The sequence below is a fragment of the Pteropus vampyrus genome, unplaced genomic scaffold (genome assembly GCF_000151845.1).
Source record: "Pteropus vampyrus isolate Shadow unplaced genomic scaffold, Pvam_2.0 Scaffold111, whole genome shotgun sequence".
In the NCBI taxonomy this organism is placed as follows: Eukaryota; Metazoa; Chordata; class Mammalia; order Chiroptera; family Pteropodidae; genus Pteropus; species Pteropus vampyrus.
The window spans coordinates 3,195,570-3,214,395 of record NW_011888892.1 but is presented as its reverse complement, the minus strand read 5'-3'; the positions used below and the strand labels follow the sequence as shown (position 1 = coordinate 3,214,395).

Here is an 18,826-nt window from a genome sequence, read left to right as displayed (position 1 = left end):
CTGAAACGCGCCCAGGGAAGGTAGACTGTTCCGCAGATGGCTCCGTCCAGACGGGGCTCTGCCGTCTGCGGAAGCGCACCGCGCAGCAGCAGCAGAGGCCACGGCCGAGCCTGAGGGGCAGCAGGACAAAGCGAGGTCTTCAGGAAGCTCCGAGTCTAGAAGGGCGGGAGGCGGCAGGAGGGAGACTCCGGACAGGACAAAGGGCGTGCTTGGGAGGCTCCCAGGAAGAGGTGACGCTCTGGCTGAGACGAGGGCTGAGATGAGGCGCCCAAGCCCAGCACGCTCAAATCCTGGGGCGTGAGCCCGGCAGTCAGATGCACAGAGCGGAAGACGTCGGAGGGTGTGAGTAGTGACACGGGGCGAGGCTTAGGTGTGGGCGCTGGCGCGCGCAGAAGCCGCTCGGAGCCAGGAATCGAGGAGCCATCGGCAGGGCGGGAAGGGTCTCCGTGCCCTGGCGGTGTGTAACCACTGAATGTGTGAACAATATCACACGTTTCCAGAAGGTTAAGTCTCGATAGCTAGAGATCAGTCAGAGAAGAGGAACTGGACACCACGCGACAGAGCGTGACAAGGAGAATTACCTGGCACCAAGCCAGGGAGACTGGTGGCACTGGGACAGCTGAGAGAGAGACATCCTGGGTGGCCGATCTTTGTCACATGGCAACGTGAAGAGGGGACGAGAGGGGACGCCCCAGGCAGACAGGGTGGTGGCGGGTGACACGCAAAGTGGAGTAGTCGGGGCGCCAGGGGGATCTGGGGGAGAGACGGTTGCTACTAGAAATCCGAGTTTGAGTTTTTAAGTGGAAATATCACCTTTAAAACGAGTTTTTCATCATCTCTAACTTATAGCACTTCCATGAGAAATATTTTCAAAGAGGAGGAAAAAATGGTCCAAGGGATTCACAACACAAAGGAGTTATTGAAGGACTAAGGATCGTCCTATCCAATAACAGGTTCCTAATAAACATTTAATGAGGCTATTAACGATACACCTAGACGATAATTTTGCTCGAACGTCAGGGCATGCGGACTGGACAACAGTTTTTCTCTTCCACTTCAAGTTGTATTTTTTTCCTAGTAGCAATCAAAAGGAAATCCAGTGAGAAGGTGGCAGAAAGGGAGGCGGCTTAGAGATGGACGATCCTCCCATCCGGCCACTCAGCGTTTAGAAATAAAAACGTATCAAAGATTTGGGCTTTTCTACCAGCAAACTCAGCCTCAGAGTTTCCTTTGGTAAAAATTCACTTGGGTAGAAGTTGCATTTTTAAAGAAGGAATGTGTTTGCGTTTACTGACCTAGCATTAATCAGGTAAAAGAAACACACAAGGATAAGTGAGAAACTCGATCTTAACTCAGATGGATTAAATGTTCTCATACCCCAAACGCTGACATCTTGGTCCACAAGAGTTTTCACTAGAGCTTTATGAAAACACTGCCGCGTTCATGGGGTCAGCTCAAGACAACCGGGAGACGTCGGTCTCTCAGCCCTGCCCTCCCATCTCGAGGCGACCACACGACCTCGAGCCACTGATCTTTGTGCCGGCCCCATCACTTTATCATCTCCTTCTTCTTTTAAATCGATACCAGAGTGGTCGATAAAGACTTGCTTTCTTGAAATTTCCCTTGTTGAATCACGTGACGCGAGCAACTGGCTTTGCGCTGACCACGCGCACGAGGCTTGCGCTGCTCGGAGAAGTCTGACCAGGAGCAAGTCCCAAGAAAAGCTGATACCACATGCAAGTGCAGAGTGTGACATTAAAGAAATGCTAAAAAAAGATAAGTGTCTCACTTTTACACCATATTTTTCATTTGACTTCTCGGGCCAGTGAAGAGCCCCGCGATAGCGGCTTCTCCCAATTATCTGCTGCGTGTGTTCGTTTTAATAGTCATTAGCTCAGTGGCTTCACGGAAGTAGTTTCCACCTTGTGCAGTCTGCCTCGTTCTTGCTTTGTCTCTCTCTATACAGTTTTAATTCTCCTCTAAGTATCTCTACGTATTGTGTTTATCAGATCTGGTAGTGTGGCAAAAATCCCGAGTTAGGCAGGATGATGGAGTTTAGCGTATGGTTGGAAGGCCGCATGGATCTGTGAAAACATCACTGAGTCTTAGCGGATGGGAGAGCTCAGGGCAGGCGCCCTGGGGTGGGGTCAGCAGCTGAGAGAATGGGCAGTAACCCAGGGCTCCCGGCTCTCAATTCATTCCCAGTGGCAGCTTAAATTCTCTATCGGAGCATCACTGCTAGCTCTAGCCCTACAGAGTCAGTGAAAATGACCACCGACGTGCCCAGCTTTAAGTAAAATAAAAACCTAGGACAACATTTAATCGGCCACTCAAGGCTGAAACCTTCTGGATGGTCCTCGAACGTGTTCCTCTCAGGTGGCATATCCAGGGCCGTCCACAGGCATAACACGTTCCTAAGTGTGTGCTCCCTGTCATCCTCCACGTCAGCGCCAGCGGCAGCACCACCAGGACCGTGTCCGATGGGCTCCATAGGCACTGACCTCCTGAGCGCCCGTCAGAGGCCGGAGACATGAGCGCAGTGTCCGAGTGACGCTGGCCGCCTCTGCACTCCCAGTTCTGCCGATCGCGACCCATCTGGCTCCCCCGCCAGTGCCTCAGTCTCCCTGGCTTTCTCAGAACGGTAACCCCTCCTTCGGAGGGTGTCCGGGTAACATGATGCTGGAACACACGTGAAGTGCAGGCACGAGCGGTGTCCACCTTTGTGATCGCCTTTCCCCTCCCAGCGTCTGTGACTTGATTTGATGCGGAACGAATTCTTGGGGGGTTTAGGGGGGGCCCGGAACGCGAAATCAGGCAGTCGGTTTCTAAACCCCAGTTCTTCGGACACTGCATAGCCAGGAATTACCACGTCAAGAAAAGGCTGCAGAACATGAGGATGCTGGACGGATGACCTGGAGCGCCCCTCACCCGTTTCTAACGCCCTCCATGTAAGATCCCAAAGGAAATCATTCACTGAAGAGACGGGCGCTTACACGTGATCTCACGCCCCAGATCCATGGTGGAGAAGAGCTGCCCCCAGCCACAGAATTCCTAGGAAGAGACGGAACTCGAGACGTCCTGCATCCCTCAGCAGAAGCATCATGAGAACAAAGGTGCCTATGCCGATTATGGAACTGCAGGTGACAGTGTGCTTGTAAATTGCCATTTGACAACCAATCCGCATTGCAGAACACCTGTGTTTTAAAGCATGACGACGACTGCTCACTAGCTGTCCACCCCCCTGCGGAAGGGGACTCCGCCTCTACTGCTGATACACACGTGGGGCCGAGCAAGGCCATGGGAGAGGCACCCTACTGCCTGGGACCTGGCCTCCGTTGCTGATGTCCCCAACACCTGGCTGAGACCCAGGTTCATTCCAGAGAAACTGGAAGGGGCCGTCGTTCATTCATCCCTTCATTCAGTAAACATTTGTGGGCACCTTGCGTGTGGCCCCTGTTGCTCTAAGCTTTGGGGATACAGCAGAAAATAGGAGAGAATAGGGGTGGGGAAGAACATAAACAAAACGAAACGCGCAGACCACGGTTCCCCAACGTGATCTCTGCCCTGTCTCCACCCCCCCCGGAAATCCTCACTGACCTGGACGGGGTGGGGACCGACGAGCTTTATCTAGGGAGCCAGCTCAGGGACCGAGCCCTGGAGGAGGCTGTGTGTTTGCTTCCTGCCTGTGGGAGCACAGCCTCCCTCCCGGTTCTCATCTCGTACGTGTCTAAAAACGCTTTCTTAAAAAACAAAGAAACAGACAAAAAAAATTTGTAAAAGGGCTCCACTTTCTCAACAACTATGCTCTCTCCTCCAAAGCTTCAAGGAGGCCAGACTACAAAGGGGTCATCTGAGGTTCTGGAAAGACTTGTGCTTTCCTTTAAAAGCGTATTTTTAGCATCGTGCTGTGCTCGGAGCGCTTTCATCAACAGCACTGCTTACTCACGACGATGCTGACTTCTCTCCGTGAACCTACACGGGCTCATCCCGCCGCTCCCCCTTTCCCTTATCCACAATCCCTGAGACATGAGAGGGTGTCAGTTCCAAGGAGGTGCTAGACAGACTGAAAGACAGGACATAAGCATGCAAACGTAAAATACGAGCATTCGTTAAAAGTAGCACCAGTGCCTCGCGCGACACGAAGCTGCATGGTGTCCTCGCCCTGAGTTCTGCTTTCTTTGTCCCAGGACGAACCGTCAGGTTCCACTCTGGATGAGGGGGACAAGGGGCTGTGCTAACTGCCCCCTGACTTGACAAGGCGATACTCGTGGCTCCATCCATCAAAAGATGAGCCTCTGCCCCAGTCCACAGTGAGCTGGGTGGGCGTTGCTTCCCTGAGTGCCGCCCCTTCCTCTCCCGTGTGTGTCCGTCTGTCGTCTGTCAGTGTGGGTCTCACCCTCGTGGCCCCCTCACTGTCTCTCGAGTACCCCATTTCCCTTCTTCCGCTTCCCATTCATCTTAACAGACACGCAACAGTGTAGAATTATATTTTTCAGTACTGGTCTGATTTATTGAATACAATTTTAGACTTTGTGTTCTCAATTCAAAGTAAGGAAAAAAACGGAAGTTATGTATTTCTTTCGAAACCTTTGTGCCAAAACACAGTCCCCGCTGTGAAGCAACCTCTCAGGTGCAGCCTGAGCCCTCGATGGATTTTTCCCAGAAGGTCAGTGCCACCTCCCGACAGCAAACACCGGAGTCCGACCAGAAGGCTGAGGGCAGCCAAGATTCCACACTCTGAAATGTTTGTGGTATTCCAAGCTATTGAGGTTTCTGAATTAATTCTTAATTTGTTTTGCCACAACTATATCCCACTCCCAAGAAGAAAGCTGGATGACTCAGGAGCACACCTAGTGGGACGCACCAGCAATCCACATGCACCGCAACAGACACGCAGCCAGGGCCCCGACGTACTTCACAGTAGGTACAGATACACGGTACTTCTGTATCGTCGGCTAATTTTTGTGAGTGTGTGGGTCATCGCCTCATCAGCACTCAAAAACAAACACACAAAAAAGGTAACATAGTAGAACAAGCAAACTCAAGAGAGTCACACCAGGGTTCAGAAGAGAAAAACCTCAGGACGTGGTTTTACTTAAGGTAATGAAACTATCCTTTCCACCCACCTAGTTCCTTCCTGCCCAGGTTTCGGAATATGGCCATGTTGCACCTGATGTGCGGATCCAGGTAATGCAGAAAGAGCCAGTAATATCGCACACCCATCGGAAGCCTTCCTAAGCTGCCACGTGTTATGGCCCCAGCTGTGAGGATGCTGTGATGTATACCATATTCTTCAACTAATTAGCAAGTATGGAAGGCTGATTTGAGTTCAGCAGAGAGAGGGGATGCTTAGAGGGACCGAGTCTACAAACACTGTATTTGAGTTAGGAGAGAAAACAGACACATCACAGAGAAGTGGCTCGGGCTTCAGGCCGCTTGTACGTGTCTCCGGGGGAAGGCGGCCCTGACTCCCCAGGGAGCACATCTGGCACTTTCCTTCTCTTACCCCCATGAGGTCCCGCCCAGTGGGCTGGGGTTATCCGTAAACACGTGTCTTTCTTGTGCTGACCTACACATTCCAAGGACGGTGCCTCGTTTTCCTGGGTGCCCAGGACCTGGTTTGGTGCCTGGGTCACTCAAGACACGCGGGTGCTATTCACTGACTCGGTGGCAGCAGTGACGAGGACAGGAGCAGCTAGGGAACGTGAGACTAGACCAGAACCATCACGAGGAAGCCCTCCGTGGTGGAGGACGGCAGGGTCACCGTCCTGGAATGTGAACCACCGGACGCTCAGCCTCGCGTAGGCACTGGCTGTGGGGCACTCACGGTGCACCCGAGAGACAGTGTGGGGACGGACTTCCTGCGGCAGAGACAGGCCTCTCTGCAGAGGTCTAGAGAGAAACAGGGTGGGAAGGGCAGAGTTATAGAAGACCTTAAAAAAAAAAAAAAAGACTTGCTTTTTGGAAGGGCTTCTAGATTGGGACTCTCGTAGGCACCTGCAGAGAGGTGAGATGTAGGCACCGGAAGCTGGACTAGCAGGACCTATAGGGCGAGGAGGGAGGGTGGCGTGGAGAGCTGAGCGCAGGGGACATAAGAACGCCAAGGGCATGGTGGGAACAGTGTGAACGGAAGGGAAGAAATCAGTGAAGCAACGGGAAGGACAAACAACCACCAGTGGAATTCGGTGGTGAATGGACGTGGGGGATTAAACCAGGGGACGAGTCAGGCACAGCGCAGCCGGCACCTTGAGGGCACCCTCAGAATGAAGGGACCGAGCCCACGCAACCCGGAGTCGGGGCGCAGCCCGCCTGACCCCTGCAAGCCGAGTTCGATCCTGCGTTTAGTACTGGGCGCTTCTGCTCCATGCTTGGCCAAGGTGAGCACAGCGGCTCCGTTTCTGGGTGGTTTATGGACCACCCCAGGGCCTCGGGCCTTTGCTCTGTGCCAGACCTCCTCCCGGGAAAGGCCACCGAGTCCCCCAGGCTGCCAGGGCCGCTGCTGGGAGCTCCCCGTACGGGAAGCAAACCTTTAAAGACGTTAGAACAGAACTGGAGGGTGGAGGTCATTTTTTCGCCTCAGGTAGCTACTTATCATTATGCATGGAGAGGACAGACTTCACGACAGCCAGAAAGACGCCAGCAGAATAGGAAACACCAGGATGAATGAGCGGTAGAAATTATTTCGTGGAATAAAATGTGGCAGCTGTTTGGGTGTCATAGATGGAAGTGGGTGACATACAGACAGACACCTTCATTTCCTCTTTTCCTCTTCCTTCCCCTCAATGATGACATCTGGGGCCTGAACGCGAGATCCGCCCCCTACACGCACCTGCAGTGAGTAGCTATCGGCTGCGACTAGGGACGTTCCCTCGGCTTCCATGTGCCGTGTGCTCAGCCGTACGCACCCTCTGCCTGGCCTTAGTTTCGTCTGGACCGAAACCCTCTCTCTTCGGGGTGATGATCTGTGTCTGAGATCCCCCTCGCTGTCCATCAGATGCGATGGGAGGAAAGTGGAGGCCGCCCTACTTTACGTGATGGCTCTTAATCCACGTCCTGCTGGCCCACGCAGGCTAAACCACCCCTTATTCCTGTTTAGCCCAAGAACCACGTAAGCCGAGAATTCAAGCCCAGACGCTTCCCACACCTGGCGCTGGCTGCCTGGTGCGTGCGACGAGCTCACACGCCAGCTCTGTCGATGGCCTCGTGTCAGACCTGTGTACCTGGGCCACTGGGGCAGTCGCTTCTCTGTGGTTGGTCGTGTGCTTCTCAACAGACGCCAATTATGACAAATGCTCGTTTCTCCCTCTTTCTCAGCTTGCTACCTCTGCCGTAAACCTTAGATCTTGCAAAGTCTACAGTTTAGCTAGACCGAGCAAAAAGGGGACACACTGCAAGGAAAACGACAAGGGGGTTCTGCTTCGAGGGTAACACGTGGGCGCTCAGGTGGCGTCGCTGGAAAGACAAGACCGACCTTCGCCTCTCACTGATTGCAGCTGTAACAAACAGGTCCCTCCCGCCGGAAGTCCCGCCTCGGGCGTTCCAGAGCGGAACCCCGAGATGCAGCTGGGGGAGGTGGCTGGGGGAGCACGCTCCTTGGACGGACCTATTTCTTGGAAAAACCAATGTTCTACTTTTAGCTTCAGATATATCGTAAGTCAAAACGTGCCATTTAGTTAAAAATATATATGTATGGATTCATCATAGTGCATCAAAAAGGCAAAACACTCCCAGAGCCGATTCCAGTCCCTACATTTCACGGACGTGAGACTCCCACTAAGCCTCGGGCGGGGAGGCCACCTGTCCTGCAGCCGACCCACTCCGTCCTCCTGGGCCCCAGCGAGCAGCTGACTCTTAACTACCTGGAACCACCCAGGAAACGGAGCAGGTGGGACGTTTGCTATAATCAGAGCGCTCGTGAGCGGTGCTCAAACCTGGAGCCCTCTGTCTCGCATCTTCTGCAACGGTCAGGCCAGTGGGGGAGGGGACAGGAAGAAAATGAGTTCCTTTTGTGAATCTCACGTATGATTTTGTTGAGTTGTCAGAACCAGCTTTACTGAGCTGTCTGGACATTGTTAGTTAGCAAAGCTCACTGCTGCAGTTAAAATAATTTTACCTGATCTAACATCTCACTTGGAAGAGACTTTTGTTTCCAGTTGAATTTCTCCAAGATAATAAAGTTTGGCTAATTCCTGCGTGCTAATTTAGATTCCACTTGGACAGAAAATGAGCAAAGGCTGACATCAGTCTAAGCTGAAGATTGAAGAAGTAAACAGTGAAACCCAAACGAAGAGGGGAGTCTGGTCCTTTCCGGCCCGCCCCCTCCCCCGAACCCTCACACCAGACCCCAGGCGTCCGCGCGTACGGTGGACGGTGCATTTCTGCCCCCGCATTAGAAGCAGGCCGGGCGGGGCTCGCGTGGCAGCGCTGATTTACATCACGTGGCTGAAGCAGCCGACTCTAGGTTTTCTGTTGGTTAAAGCGCGTTTTCTGAAATCACAGGTACGAACAAGCTGGGGCCTGAGCTAGGATGGTTGTCCTGCCTCAGAACCTGGCTTCCAACTCCACGAGGGCCCCTCACCCTGCCTCCCATCAGCTCACGACAGAGGTCCCCCTACTAGGGTCCCCAAAACGGAGGACAGGACTCTGTCTGTCCATCCCATGGGCTGCAGCACTGAGGTGGTGGCCTCGTCCCTAAACACTGCATCTCAGGGTGGCCTTCGTTTCTGTCCTCTTGACTGACGACCTCTGAAGAAGAGAACAGGTGCCTGGGAAGATATGATTTCGGTGCATTAAAGAAAATGGAACAGGATAATGCCTCTCACCCAGACACGGTCCAAAGTCCACAGGCAGCCAGCTTTGCCCTCAGGGCAGGAGGTCTCCAGCTTGGAAGGATCGGCTGCATCTATGAAACAGGCCAGGCCTCGAGTTAACTGTCCGGGGCAGGAAGAGCTCGTGAGTGGGCGAGGCTCGCTGTGCTTCCTTTCCCTCCAGGAAGGCACGTGTTAAGGACACTCGGGTTCCTGCACCCCCGCTCCAAGTGGCCTGACGTGCAGGCATCCCCTCAGCATGTGGAATTAAACGCTGACCCAATTAATCTTGAATCCCAGCCAGCATCTTCGACTCCGAGGTGTCCGGCAGCAGGAAAGCCACACGAAAAACCAGTGACATCAAACAAACGGTCCCTCTGCAGACACGTCGGACTGCTCGTCTGCCATGCCCACTGCCGGATGGACGCAGGCCGGTGTCGGCTGGGCTGCCTGACTCACCAGCCCCCACCACATCCTGCCACGGATATCACAGTGCAGGGCCCACCCCAAAACCCCTCAGTCGGCGCAGACAGGTCAAGTAGGGAGCGAGCCCAGTACAGTTCTCCCTCATCAGCTGCAGACACCCCAGTTTCCCTGGGACTAGAAATGCAGATTATAGGTCAAATCCATTTGATTCCTAATTAAAACAGATGGCGAATCCCATCCCAACAGTGAATTTGCTCACATGTTGATATTTCCTCCACTATACATTCAGCCTCTCCAAACGCATCTGTCTGCACGTGCACGTGCAGACGTGTGAACTTTATGCACACGTCCACACTCAGACGCAGTTCATTTCTTTCTTTAACCAAGGCTTCCTCAAAACAATCAACGATGACCTTTGCAAGACTATTTTTACCCAAATCTAATCATCTCTGAGTTTTTCTTATTCTGATGCGACTGTTTAAATACCTTCGTGATCTATCGTTCCCGCTAAGGTGTGCGCTGACTTTGCCCTGAGGTCTCGTAATTGGCAAACAATATAAGGACATCGCAACTTCCTCCACAAAAATCGGGAAACACAGAAAAATAACTTTTCTGGAGTACACGATCTCGACACCACCTGGGGACTATTTCTGTTCCTTGTCTTCCAGGACGATCTGGAGGCTGTGGTCTCTTCACTGGACAGCGTTTCAGGCGGGCTTTCCTGTGACACTAAGTAATCTTTGCACATGCCATGTGAATGGCCGCGCCTGGTGACCGCACACCACAGGCCACGAACCCTCTACCCCTTTACATGTAGTCAGGCATTTGGTTGCTTCTACTTTTCCCGCCCTTAAGCTGGAACGAATGTGTTTTAACTATTGATTTAAAGCCGCACGCAGAGATGGCTCCATCACTAAAAGTACAGGGTTTCTATATTTACAGCTCACATTTGATTATGAAATGTAATTTGAGGGTAATTAAGATATTTATATTCCAAGCAGCTCCACGTCACCGAGCACTCCCGAGCCACAGGCACAGCCGCAACTTGCCATTTTCACCTCGGGACGGCACAGTCCAGTAAATTCTACAACACCGTTTCCTTACGAAAAATAAAGGTCACGAACTCCTGCCGCTTCAGAGCCAAGAGATTAGCGGCGGGAACCCAAGCCCACGGTTCTCTGGGGGGGGGGGGGGTGCGGCCAAGGCCAGCTGCGGCTAGACATGCCACGTTGGTCCCTGGTGTAGTCCCCAGCTCAGGGTGGCCCTCACTGACTGACTGTGCCCCAGGCCAGGTGCTCCTGGGACCCACCTGGACAGCCCCCCATAACCTGCACCCAGATGCTTTGGAGCCACAGCCCAGGGGAACTGATGAGTTCCAGCCGTTTGTCACAGGTCACTCTGGCTTACAGATTTCCCTGGGTGGGGCAGGGGCTTAGTGCATGGGGTTTAAAAGGAATACGTGCGGCCCGCTCGTTGTGACTCTGAGCAAGTGTGGCCCGCTAGTTGTGAGAGTCAGCAAGGTAAGGGAAACGATCTTGTTCCTCGGCCTCCGATGTGCAGCGCGTGGACAAGGCCAGGGCCTCCCCCATGGGGTGAGCTGTGGGTCCAGGAGGAAGTGGGAGCAGGCGCGTGGGGGGCGTGGCATGCGGCCAGGGCACGGGGCCCGGGGACCGAATACTGGCGTCACGCCGGGCCACGTGGGTATCCGTGTGCCGAACGACCGCATGAAGGAATGATGCCCGAACGAGGATGCTAGAAGGTTCTACTCGTCTCGTGGACTCTGCTACAGAATGCCCAGTTTTCTTTCACGTCAAAATCATTTTCTTTAGCTTGGGCCGGCTTAAGATGAAAGTAATTTCTAATGTCCAGAACTTCCATTACACAGCTTTAGAAAAATGTCACCCAGCCATCAAGAGGAATTCAACCTCATCTGATGCCAGAATGAGTCAAATACAAAATCTCTGGGTATCTTCCCTCTCAGTGCAGTAAGAACAACTCAATTACCATGACTTAAAAAAGGTTTGGCAACAACCGACTGAGCTGATAAAAATTCCTATTTATTACCATCATATTTGCTAACAAGGAAATGATTTTTATGTACTTAGCAGCTCTCTGTAAAACAGAGAAAAGTATAGGAATTTCTTTTTTTATTCTTAGTATTTTGCCACTGGCAATTAATTTTTCTGATTTTTCTGATTGTTTTATTAGTTTGACGGTTGAGTCCAAGACTCAGAACATCTTTCCAACCCAGCAGACTGATGTAGGGAAATTATTTCAGCGCAGTTCCTGGCACATCGTGATGATGGATAGCATGGTAGGACAAACTTATTCAGACCCACATTTTTCCGCAGTGGCAGGGAAAAGGCTGAAAAATTACTAGTAAATTGCTTTTTGTAAAAAGGCTCTCCCTTTCAAATTTCCCCTAGTATGAAGGTCTTCTGCAGAACGACGGTGCAGTACATTCTCACACACCTGGGCCACAAGGGCAGTTAAAGAATGAATACGAGATATGAGTGAGGGTTGAGATTTAAGTTCCTTATCACGCCCCCGCTGTACGCCATCCTCCCCCCAAGACCAGGTCCTCTGGTGTGCACGCTATTAGCCTGTGGGGATAAGTGTCTCTAAAGACAGACATCATCTGTCCTCGGCAGGCCTGGGCTGCCCCACCCACGACCCGGAGTCAGCCCTCCCCCGACGGAGGCAGGACATCGATGATGATGACGGCTGCCGTCTGTGTTGTCCTTGTCCCTGCTCCCCTAAACTGCCCAGTTTTTCGAGTTTCAAACGACGAAGATCTCCAGACAGCCTCCGCAGCTGGTAACGCGCCAAGACCAAAGAGGGCTTGTCCTTTGTCTCGTGCGAACGACCCAGATGTGATCGGTTCGGATTAATTCTTTTACAGGAGCACATCCAGATGCCTGGGCGGGGTGTGGACCCGGCTGGCCCCTGGCTCCGCACAGAGCTGGGGCTTCTCCAGACGGGAGCTTCGGGGTGGGCACTCCCAGACTGCGCCCGGGAGGGGTGCGCTGCTGCCTGTGCCCGGCCTTTCGCCTCGCTCTCTCCCAGGCCTTATCTTCTGGGTCATACTCTGGCCACCAAGGGTCAAAGGGTCAAGGTCTAAAGCAGTGGTGCTCATCCAGGGGCACTGTGCCCCAGCGTCATTTGGCAGTGTCTGGGAACACTGCCAGCTGTCACACAGGGTTGAGGGGACTACTTGCGTCTAGCAGGTAGAAGCCAGGGTGCTGCTATGTGTCCCACACTGCCCAGAGAGCCCCACACTGCCCAGAGAGCCCCACACTGCCCAGAGAGCCCCACACTGCCCAGAGAGCCCCACACTGCCCAGAGAGCCCCACACTGCCCAGAGAGCCCCACAGCCGAGATCACCAGCCTGAAATGCCAGGACCGGCCGGGCTGAGAAACTAGTTTAGTCTGAAACGAATTCTGCACAGACCGTTGTGATGTCCTCTAACACGACGGCCAGCTCACCGTCATGACACAACATGACACAACAGTCTTCCTGCAACCTGCGGGCGCCACGCCAGCCCGAGACGCAGAGGTCCGTGGGATGGCGCCCCCTACTGCAGGGAGGCCAGCTCGCCACACTTGCGCCCGACGGGGCTCTGGGCTTCTCCCTCGCTCCCTCCACTGAAGCAACCACTCCCGTGGTCCTCCGTGAGAACCACGGCTGTGGGCACGTGTCCTGCGTGGACACCTGGGGCGACGAGAACAGGTGGACTCGGGGGGCAGGCGGACTGAGACCCTGCTCCTGCCTGCGTGTCTGACGTGCTCATTCTCGCTGGCCCACGTCGGTGGCTTTGCCTCTCTGGGCACCTTGCCAGGGCCCTGCACCCAACACCAGGTCCTCCCCGCCCCACCCCCGATTCCCTCGGGAACACAAGGCGTGAGAAACGATCACTAACTCGCCAACCACTTACTTCACTATATTTCTCGCTTTAAGTTCACCCTCAAGAAAGTTCTTCCGTGTGCAATAAGCAGCTGTGAATCTGCCTAATAGAGTGAAGGCATTTACCCTACTGGTGTCCCCGTGAGGAGTCACTGGCCACCTGCATCTTTTTAGTTGCATTTAATAATTCAGCCCAAGATGAATTTGCATGATTAACATAAAGCCTCGTGATTTTATTTTCTTTCAGGATTAAAATACTGAAACAAGCACCATTGTTTGCATTTCCAGAGGTTGTGATCCAAACACAAAACTTGATTCCAGAATGAATAACTTCTTTAAAAGAAAAAAAAAAAGTACTTTCAAATACCTCTCTCGACAGAATCAAAGAAATGAGTTGCTAACATCGCCTTGGCGGGCACAGGGACACCCGTGTTCTTTCCATGGCTGGTGTTAACCCGTGGGAAGCAAGCCACATCTCAGAGATTTGTCCTTTGTGGGTTCCGTAAAGCGGTACCGCCCACCGGCCCGTGGCATCCGGAATGGCTAACGCAGATGGGGTTCTCTCAGTTCTTCAACTTAGGGTCCTCCACACTTATCTGATTAGCAGCTAGAATCTCCCAATAAGTCTTTAAGAGAAAACAGCTATTCTCTGGGATTCCAATAATAGATTAATCACGTCATCCTCAAAAAATAGTAAAAACCCAAACCAAATCAGTCGCATTTGGAAAACCATCTGCCCATGAAGCCGAGATGTGTGCGTGAAATGATGATTTGCAAAGCAAAAAGAGGCAGCGTCGTTGGGTTTCTTGACGAACATAGTAAAACAGGTTTGTCTAATGGGGAAACATGCATTACTATGAAAAGAAAAACGCGTAGATCCCACATGGAAGAGGAGGCAGGCTTTGAGATCTGAGAAGCATTTCGAGCTGTGCCTGCCAGCAATTCTCTGCCTGGCTGATTTTCCTTAACATACAGGCTGACCTCACCTGTTTAAAAGTAATCGGGGGGCAGGGAGTAGTCGTCCGCGCTAGAAGTTTGGGCTGCCCGTGTTTGCATGTGCCTTTCTCCTGCCTGACACCTGTGCTGTCTCCACGTGCAGGAATCATGGTCAGTAAGGACACCGGCAAATGCGTACTCGCCGCGTCCGAGAGCGAAGTGGAGCCCGCCGCCTGCCTGGCCCTGGAGATGAAATACGCCCTGGACCCCAACCGGCAGATCAAGAAGCGGAACAAGGCCTTGCAGGTGCGGTTCAAGGACATCTGTGAGGCGCAGAACGAGCAGGGGGCCCCACGGCTCCCCGCGGGGCAGGTGGGCGAGAAGCGGGGAGCCAGGCCCGTGTGCTGCAGGGCCGCCTATCGCAAATACATGACGGTGCCCGCGCGGCGGTCCATCCCCAACGTCACCAAGAGCACGGGCGTGCAGACCTCGCCAGATCTTAAAAAGTGTTACCAGACCTTCCCTCTGGACCGCAAAAAAGGGGCTCTCGCGGGCACCCCAGCCGGGGGCGCCTTCGCAAGCCAGGACAATGGCTTTGGGATCGATTCCAAAGAGAAGCGGGAGGAGGCCCCCGCCTGGGCGGCGGGCCGGGCTCGGACCACGGCGGCCTTGGTTTTCCACCACGACGAGCACAGGAACGCGCTGGACCCGCCCGCCGGGGTCAACTGTGCGGAGCCGTGCGGAGACACCGACGCACCCCTCCACGGCTCCACCCGACCTCCCCTCCACGGGCCCGGTCACCGGCTGCCCGGGAAGGCAGCACAGGGCAGGGCGACGCCGGACGCCGAGGAGCCCGCTCCCGCAGCCCCCGGCAGGGTGTTTAAAACGGAGGTGGCCGCTGTTTATGCCCCTGCCCCCAGCGCGAAGGCCACTGAGCCTGCCTTGTCGGACTCTGCTGCCGCCAGCCAGTGGTCCCTCTGCCCCACAGCCGACGAGGAGCACGGCAGGGCCGCCCACCTCAACGGGCTCCAGGAACCCCCGGGGCAGTGCCTGTACCCCGAATGTAGTGACCAGCCCCCGCAGACTCAAGCCCCACGGGGGCGGGAGGACCAGCCTTGCCCGCCGGCGGCCGCCGAGGGTGAAGAATCCCAGCAAATCGTGCCTCACACGGAGGTGGTGGGCCTGAAGGCTCAGCTGCAGGTCATGGAGCACTTGATCAGCTCGAGCCAAGAAACCATCAAAGTGCTTCTGGGCGTCATCCAGGAGCTGGAGAAGGGGGAGGCTCACCGGGAAGGGTAAGTACACTCACGCGTGTCTTAAGGTGCTCGTCACCCCAGGTTCCACCTGCAGCTCCCCCGCCCCCGACACACACACCCAATTCCGCAATGAGGCTAAAGCCAGCATTTCATTAACGGGCTAGAGTCTGAGCACAGGGCGAGCCCCACGGGGCCACAGGTGCTTTGTGAGGCTACACTCCACTGCATGCTCGCCTCAGAGATTTGCTTGTTGGTCAGCACTCGTCTGCCTGGCCCGCAATTCAAACCAAATTATACTTGGAATGAACTGATGGCTCTTTCCTTGTTATATGTATCTGCGGACTAAGGGTTTACGATCCTGATGAAGTGTGATACATTTGCCAGTCCAAAATATCTAACCTGCACAGGAAGCTCCTCGCCTCTTAGGAATCATATCATGGAAAAGAAAGAATTCATTGGCATTTTGCAAAGTAGTAAATGCTGACTCATTTGTATGAAATAAGCAGAATAGCGTTCAGGTTCGGGACTGCAAACACTTTAGACAGCACACAGTACGATTTTCCTTCTTCACTTGGAGCTCAGAGAGGGAGCGCCCATCCTCCAACGAGCCCCATGGGCTTGTGGGTAGAGAGGGACTGGCCCATGCGTCCAGGCGGGCCGCAGAGGGAACGCGCCAAGCTGGCAGCCCAACTGTCCAGCACTGTCACGGACTGCTGAACTTTGTTTCCCGTCTTTTGAACTTGAAACTGTGAAAAGCAAATTTCAAAACACATAGCTTAAAAGATAGGACGTGAGTCGTGAGCTCCTTCGTGAGGAAGGCTCGCGCGGGCTCGGCAGTGTGCCGCGCTGACCTGAGGCAGCCAGCCCTGCACTGGTCCCAGGCTCCCGAAACGGTGCCCTCATCTAGATGGCCAGTCCCTCTCCTTCCCGCTCCACCTTGAACCCCTCTGGGTCCCCTCCAGCCCATATGCGGGAGGTGGCATCTCCGGCGGCATCCTGTGGTCTTACACGACTAGCACGGTCCCTGGTGAAGTGAGCTGGCAGCCACCATGCGGGAAGCCAGGAAGTGCAGTCAGGGCAGCGAAGCCACCAAGCTCAGTGTCCCCAAAGGGCTGCTGTGCTCCAGGCACATGGTGCTTGCACACTACAAACGGGGAGGCAGCTGCCTCTGCATCCCAAGGCAGCAGGGCAGGCTCCAGCCCTGGCGCCTAGGTAAGGGGCCAGGTGCACGCTGCGCCCTTGGCTTCCGGCTTCCCCACCCCGTTCGTGCACAGAGTCAGTGGTCAACAACCCCACACCTGCTGTTTGCGGTCGCTCGTAGCAAGCAAGCGCAGCGGCTCGCCAGTCGTAGCCTCACGGCAGGTTGATGGCGAGTCACTGCACAGCGCAGAATATGCTTTCAGAAGACCTTGTCCGCTCCTGGGCTCACATCTCCATTCTCATCCCATCCGAATCACTGACTTCAGTTCGTACACATCCCACAGCAACACAATGCGGTGGCCCCGAGCCGTCTGTCAATCAGTCAGTCGACCACATCCCCATGGGGTCTCAGCAGCCTCGACGGCCTGATCACTGACGCTGGACGTAGCTGCTAGTGACTTCAACCGGACAGCACGACAGAAGGAGCGCGAGACCTCCCGCCAGTGGGGAAATCAGATTCCCCGCTGTAAAGCCAAGTGCACGCGCACGTGCCTCCGGGGCCCAAATGAAAGCCTGCAGAGGCCGGACACCCACAGGTCGGGACAGAGGATGACTTTGCTTTCAAGTCAATCTCTAGTTCACGCGTGGCCGGCACAGCCCGGGCTCACGGCAGAAAGGCGGGTCCGAGGCCTGGCGAACCCCCACGCCAGCTCCTGGGAACCTTTCCTCCCCGCTCCCTCCCTGAGCCCTCTGGGCTCACATAGCAATGAAGCGAGTGGTTTCAAACTCCAAGGCCACCTTGAAGGTGACTCCTTTGCCCCTTGCTCAGGTCATTAATCTGGCCAAAGTTCTAATTTCTACCACTCTTTTCTGCGTCAGAATATAGGAGAAGACAGAAGCCTCGGGGGTGGGCAGAGAAGAGGCGAGCGCCTTCTTCAGCCCTTTCCCGGGCGTCTGGGTGCACGGGGGTGGCAGGGAGCGGCACGCAGGTGTGCGGGTGCGTCTCTGGCAGCCGGCTCCGGGGCTGAGGCGCGGCACTGGCCGGTTCTCTTGGTGTCACTGCTGCCCCCGGCCCATTCGGTGAGCTCACAAAATCCTCAACATTTAACATGCTCCCCGGGGTGCTGGGCCTGAAGGGCCCGCTCCAGAGCTGTCACTTTAGAAGGAGGGATGCTCAGGACTTATTTTACGCACTCTATCTGAGCTGAGAAATGAGTGTTTGCATTGCATGTCATGGTAGAAGACAGGAAAGCTCACTTTATATCGATCACGTTGTGTAGATATGGTCAAAGTGGAGCAGGATGAAGGATCCCATGACCAAGTCAAAATATCAATGGAATTGTCCTTGGAAAACATTCTAAAGTTTATGATAAGAGCAGGGAAGTTCCTGAACCCAGGCACAATCACTTTGTCTCCTCGCCCGGCGCCCCGCGCGTGGCACAGAGGGGCCCGCTTTGTGTAGTTTTGCCCGCAGTAAGAGCAGGCCCAGGGAGGGCAGGCGTCTTGTGTGCACCGTGGAGCCCGTGATCTTGACTCCAGTGACCACTCCCACCTCAGATCCACATCGCACTGCAGGCTTGGCCCAGGTCTACTGGGGCCACGGCCTTGCTCTTGTGCACGGCGTTAGGACAGAGTGAGGGAAGGCAAGTCTTTGAACCTGACTTTTGGCTGGGGGCTAAGGTGCGTTTCTTGAGACACGCTGAATGTATGACAGGGCTTTTCACTTCGGACTTCGTTTCTGCAGCCTCGGTCTCGGATCTTGCAGGCGGCACCGCTGGTTTGTCAGGCACGCTCTCTGCAGCAGTCTTAATTCGGTGCGTAGGAATTTCTGTGTCTGGTCTCCACGTTATTCTTCGTGAGACTCTGGGTAATCTCATTTGCTCATGGAGCTTTCTGAAAGGCCCCAGCAGAGAACGTTTTCAGCTTAGGCAACTTAATCTCGGGGATCTTCAACTTCATCTACTATCAGATAGGGATGGTAGAGCTTGAAGGTGACGTCTACACAGCTCCTCACAATAACCAACGCAGAGGTCACCAAATACAGGACGCATCTTAATACGAGTATTTCAGGAGGATGCAATCTGAAAGTAGGTAGGTGTGAGAAAGTATTCAACGTCGTGCCTTTTAGTCCCTTGTAAAACGTTCAGGCAATTCACTAAAATCACTCGTTTGACGCAGTGCAGGCGTGCGTGCCAAGAAACACCCTGCCTCGTTCACGGCTCCCAGTATTATTCTTGTCTCTTCGCAGCAAGTTCATGGTCACACAAGCTCCCAAAATAAGCCACTAATGTCGTCCTTGAAGGCTGCGAACCAGGCAAACAGGGCACTGAGCTTAAAACCCAGTGACTGTAATCGCC

General features: G+C 54.2%; 2 protein-coding genes across 6 annotated transcripts in view; one reads left to right on the top strand and one right to left on the bottom strand.

Annotated features, from left to right (window-relative positions):
- Window positions 1-18,826, bottom strand: part of LOC105295708 (dedicator of cytokinesis protein 1-like) — a 182,660-nt gene that overhangs the window by 51,094 nt on the left and 112,740 nt on the right. The gene's annotated exons all lie outside the window — the stretch shown is intronic.
- The window catches only part of FAM196A (family with sequence similarity 196 member A), a 37,844-nt gene continuing 31,614 nt past the window's right edge, over window positions 12,597-18,826 (top strand). For 4 of the 5 annotated variants that reach the window (XR_002781636.1, XM_023533781.1, XM_023533782.1 and 1 more), the window contains exons 1-2: window positions 12,597-13,964; window positions 14,237-15,368. Coding sequence is in view for 4 of the 5 variants with exons in the window: in XM_023533781.1 (XP_023389549.1) it covers window positions 13,877-13,964; window positions 14,237-15,368 (1,220 nt within the window). In the remaining variant the exon portion in view is untranslated. Of the gene's footprint in view, window positions 13,965-14,236; window positions 15,369-18,826 lie in introns of those variants that run through there. The other variant, XM_011365472.2, reaches the window with a different exon arrangement.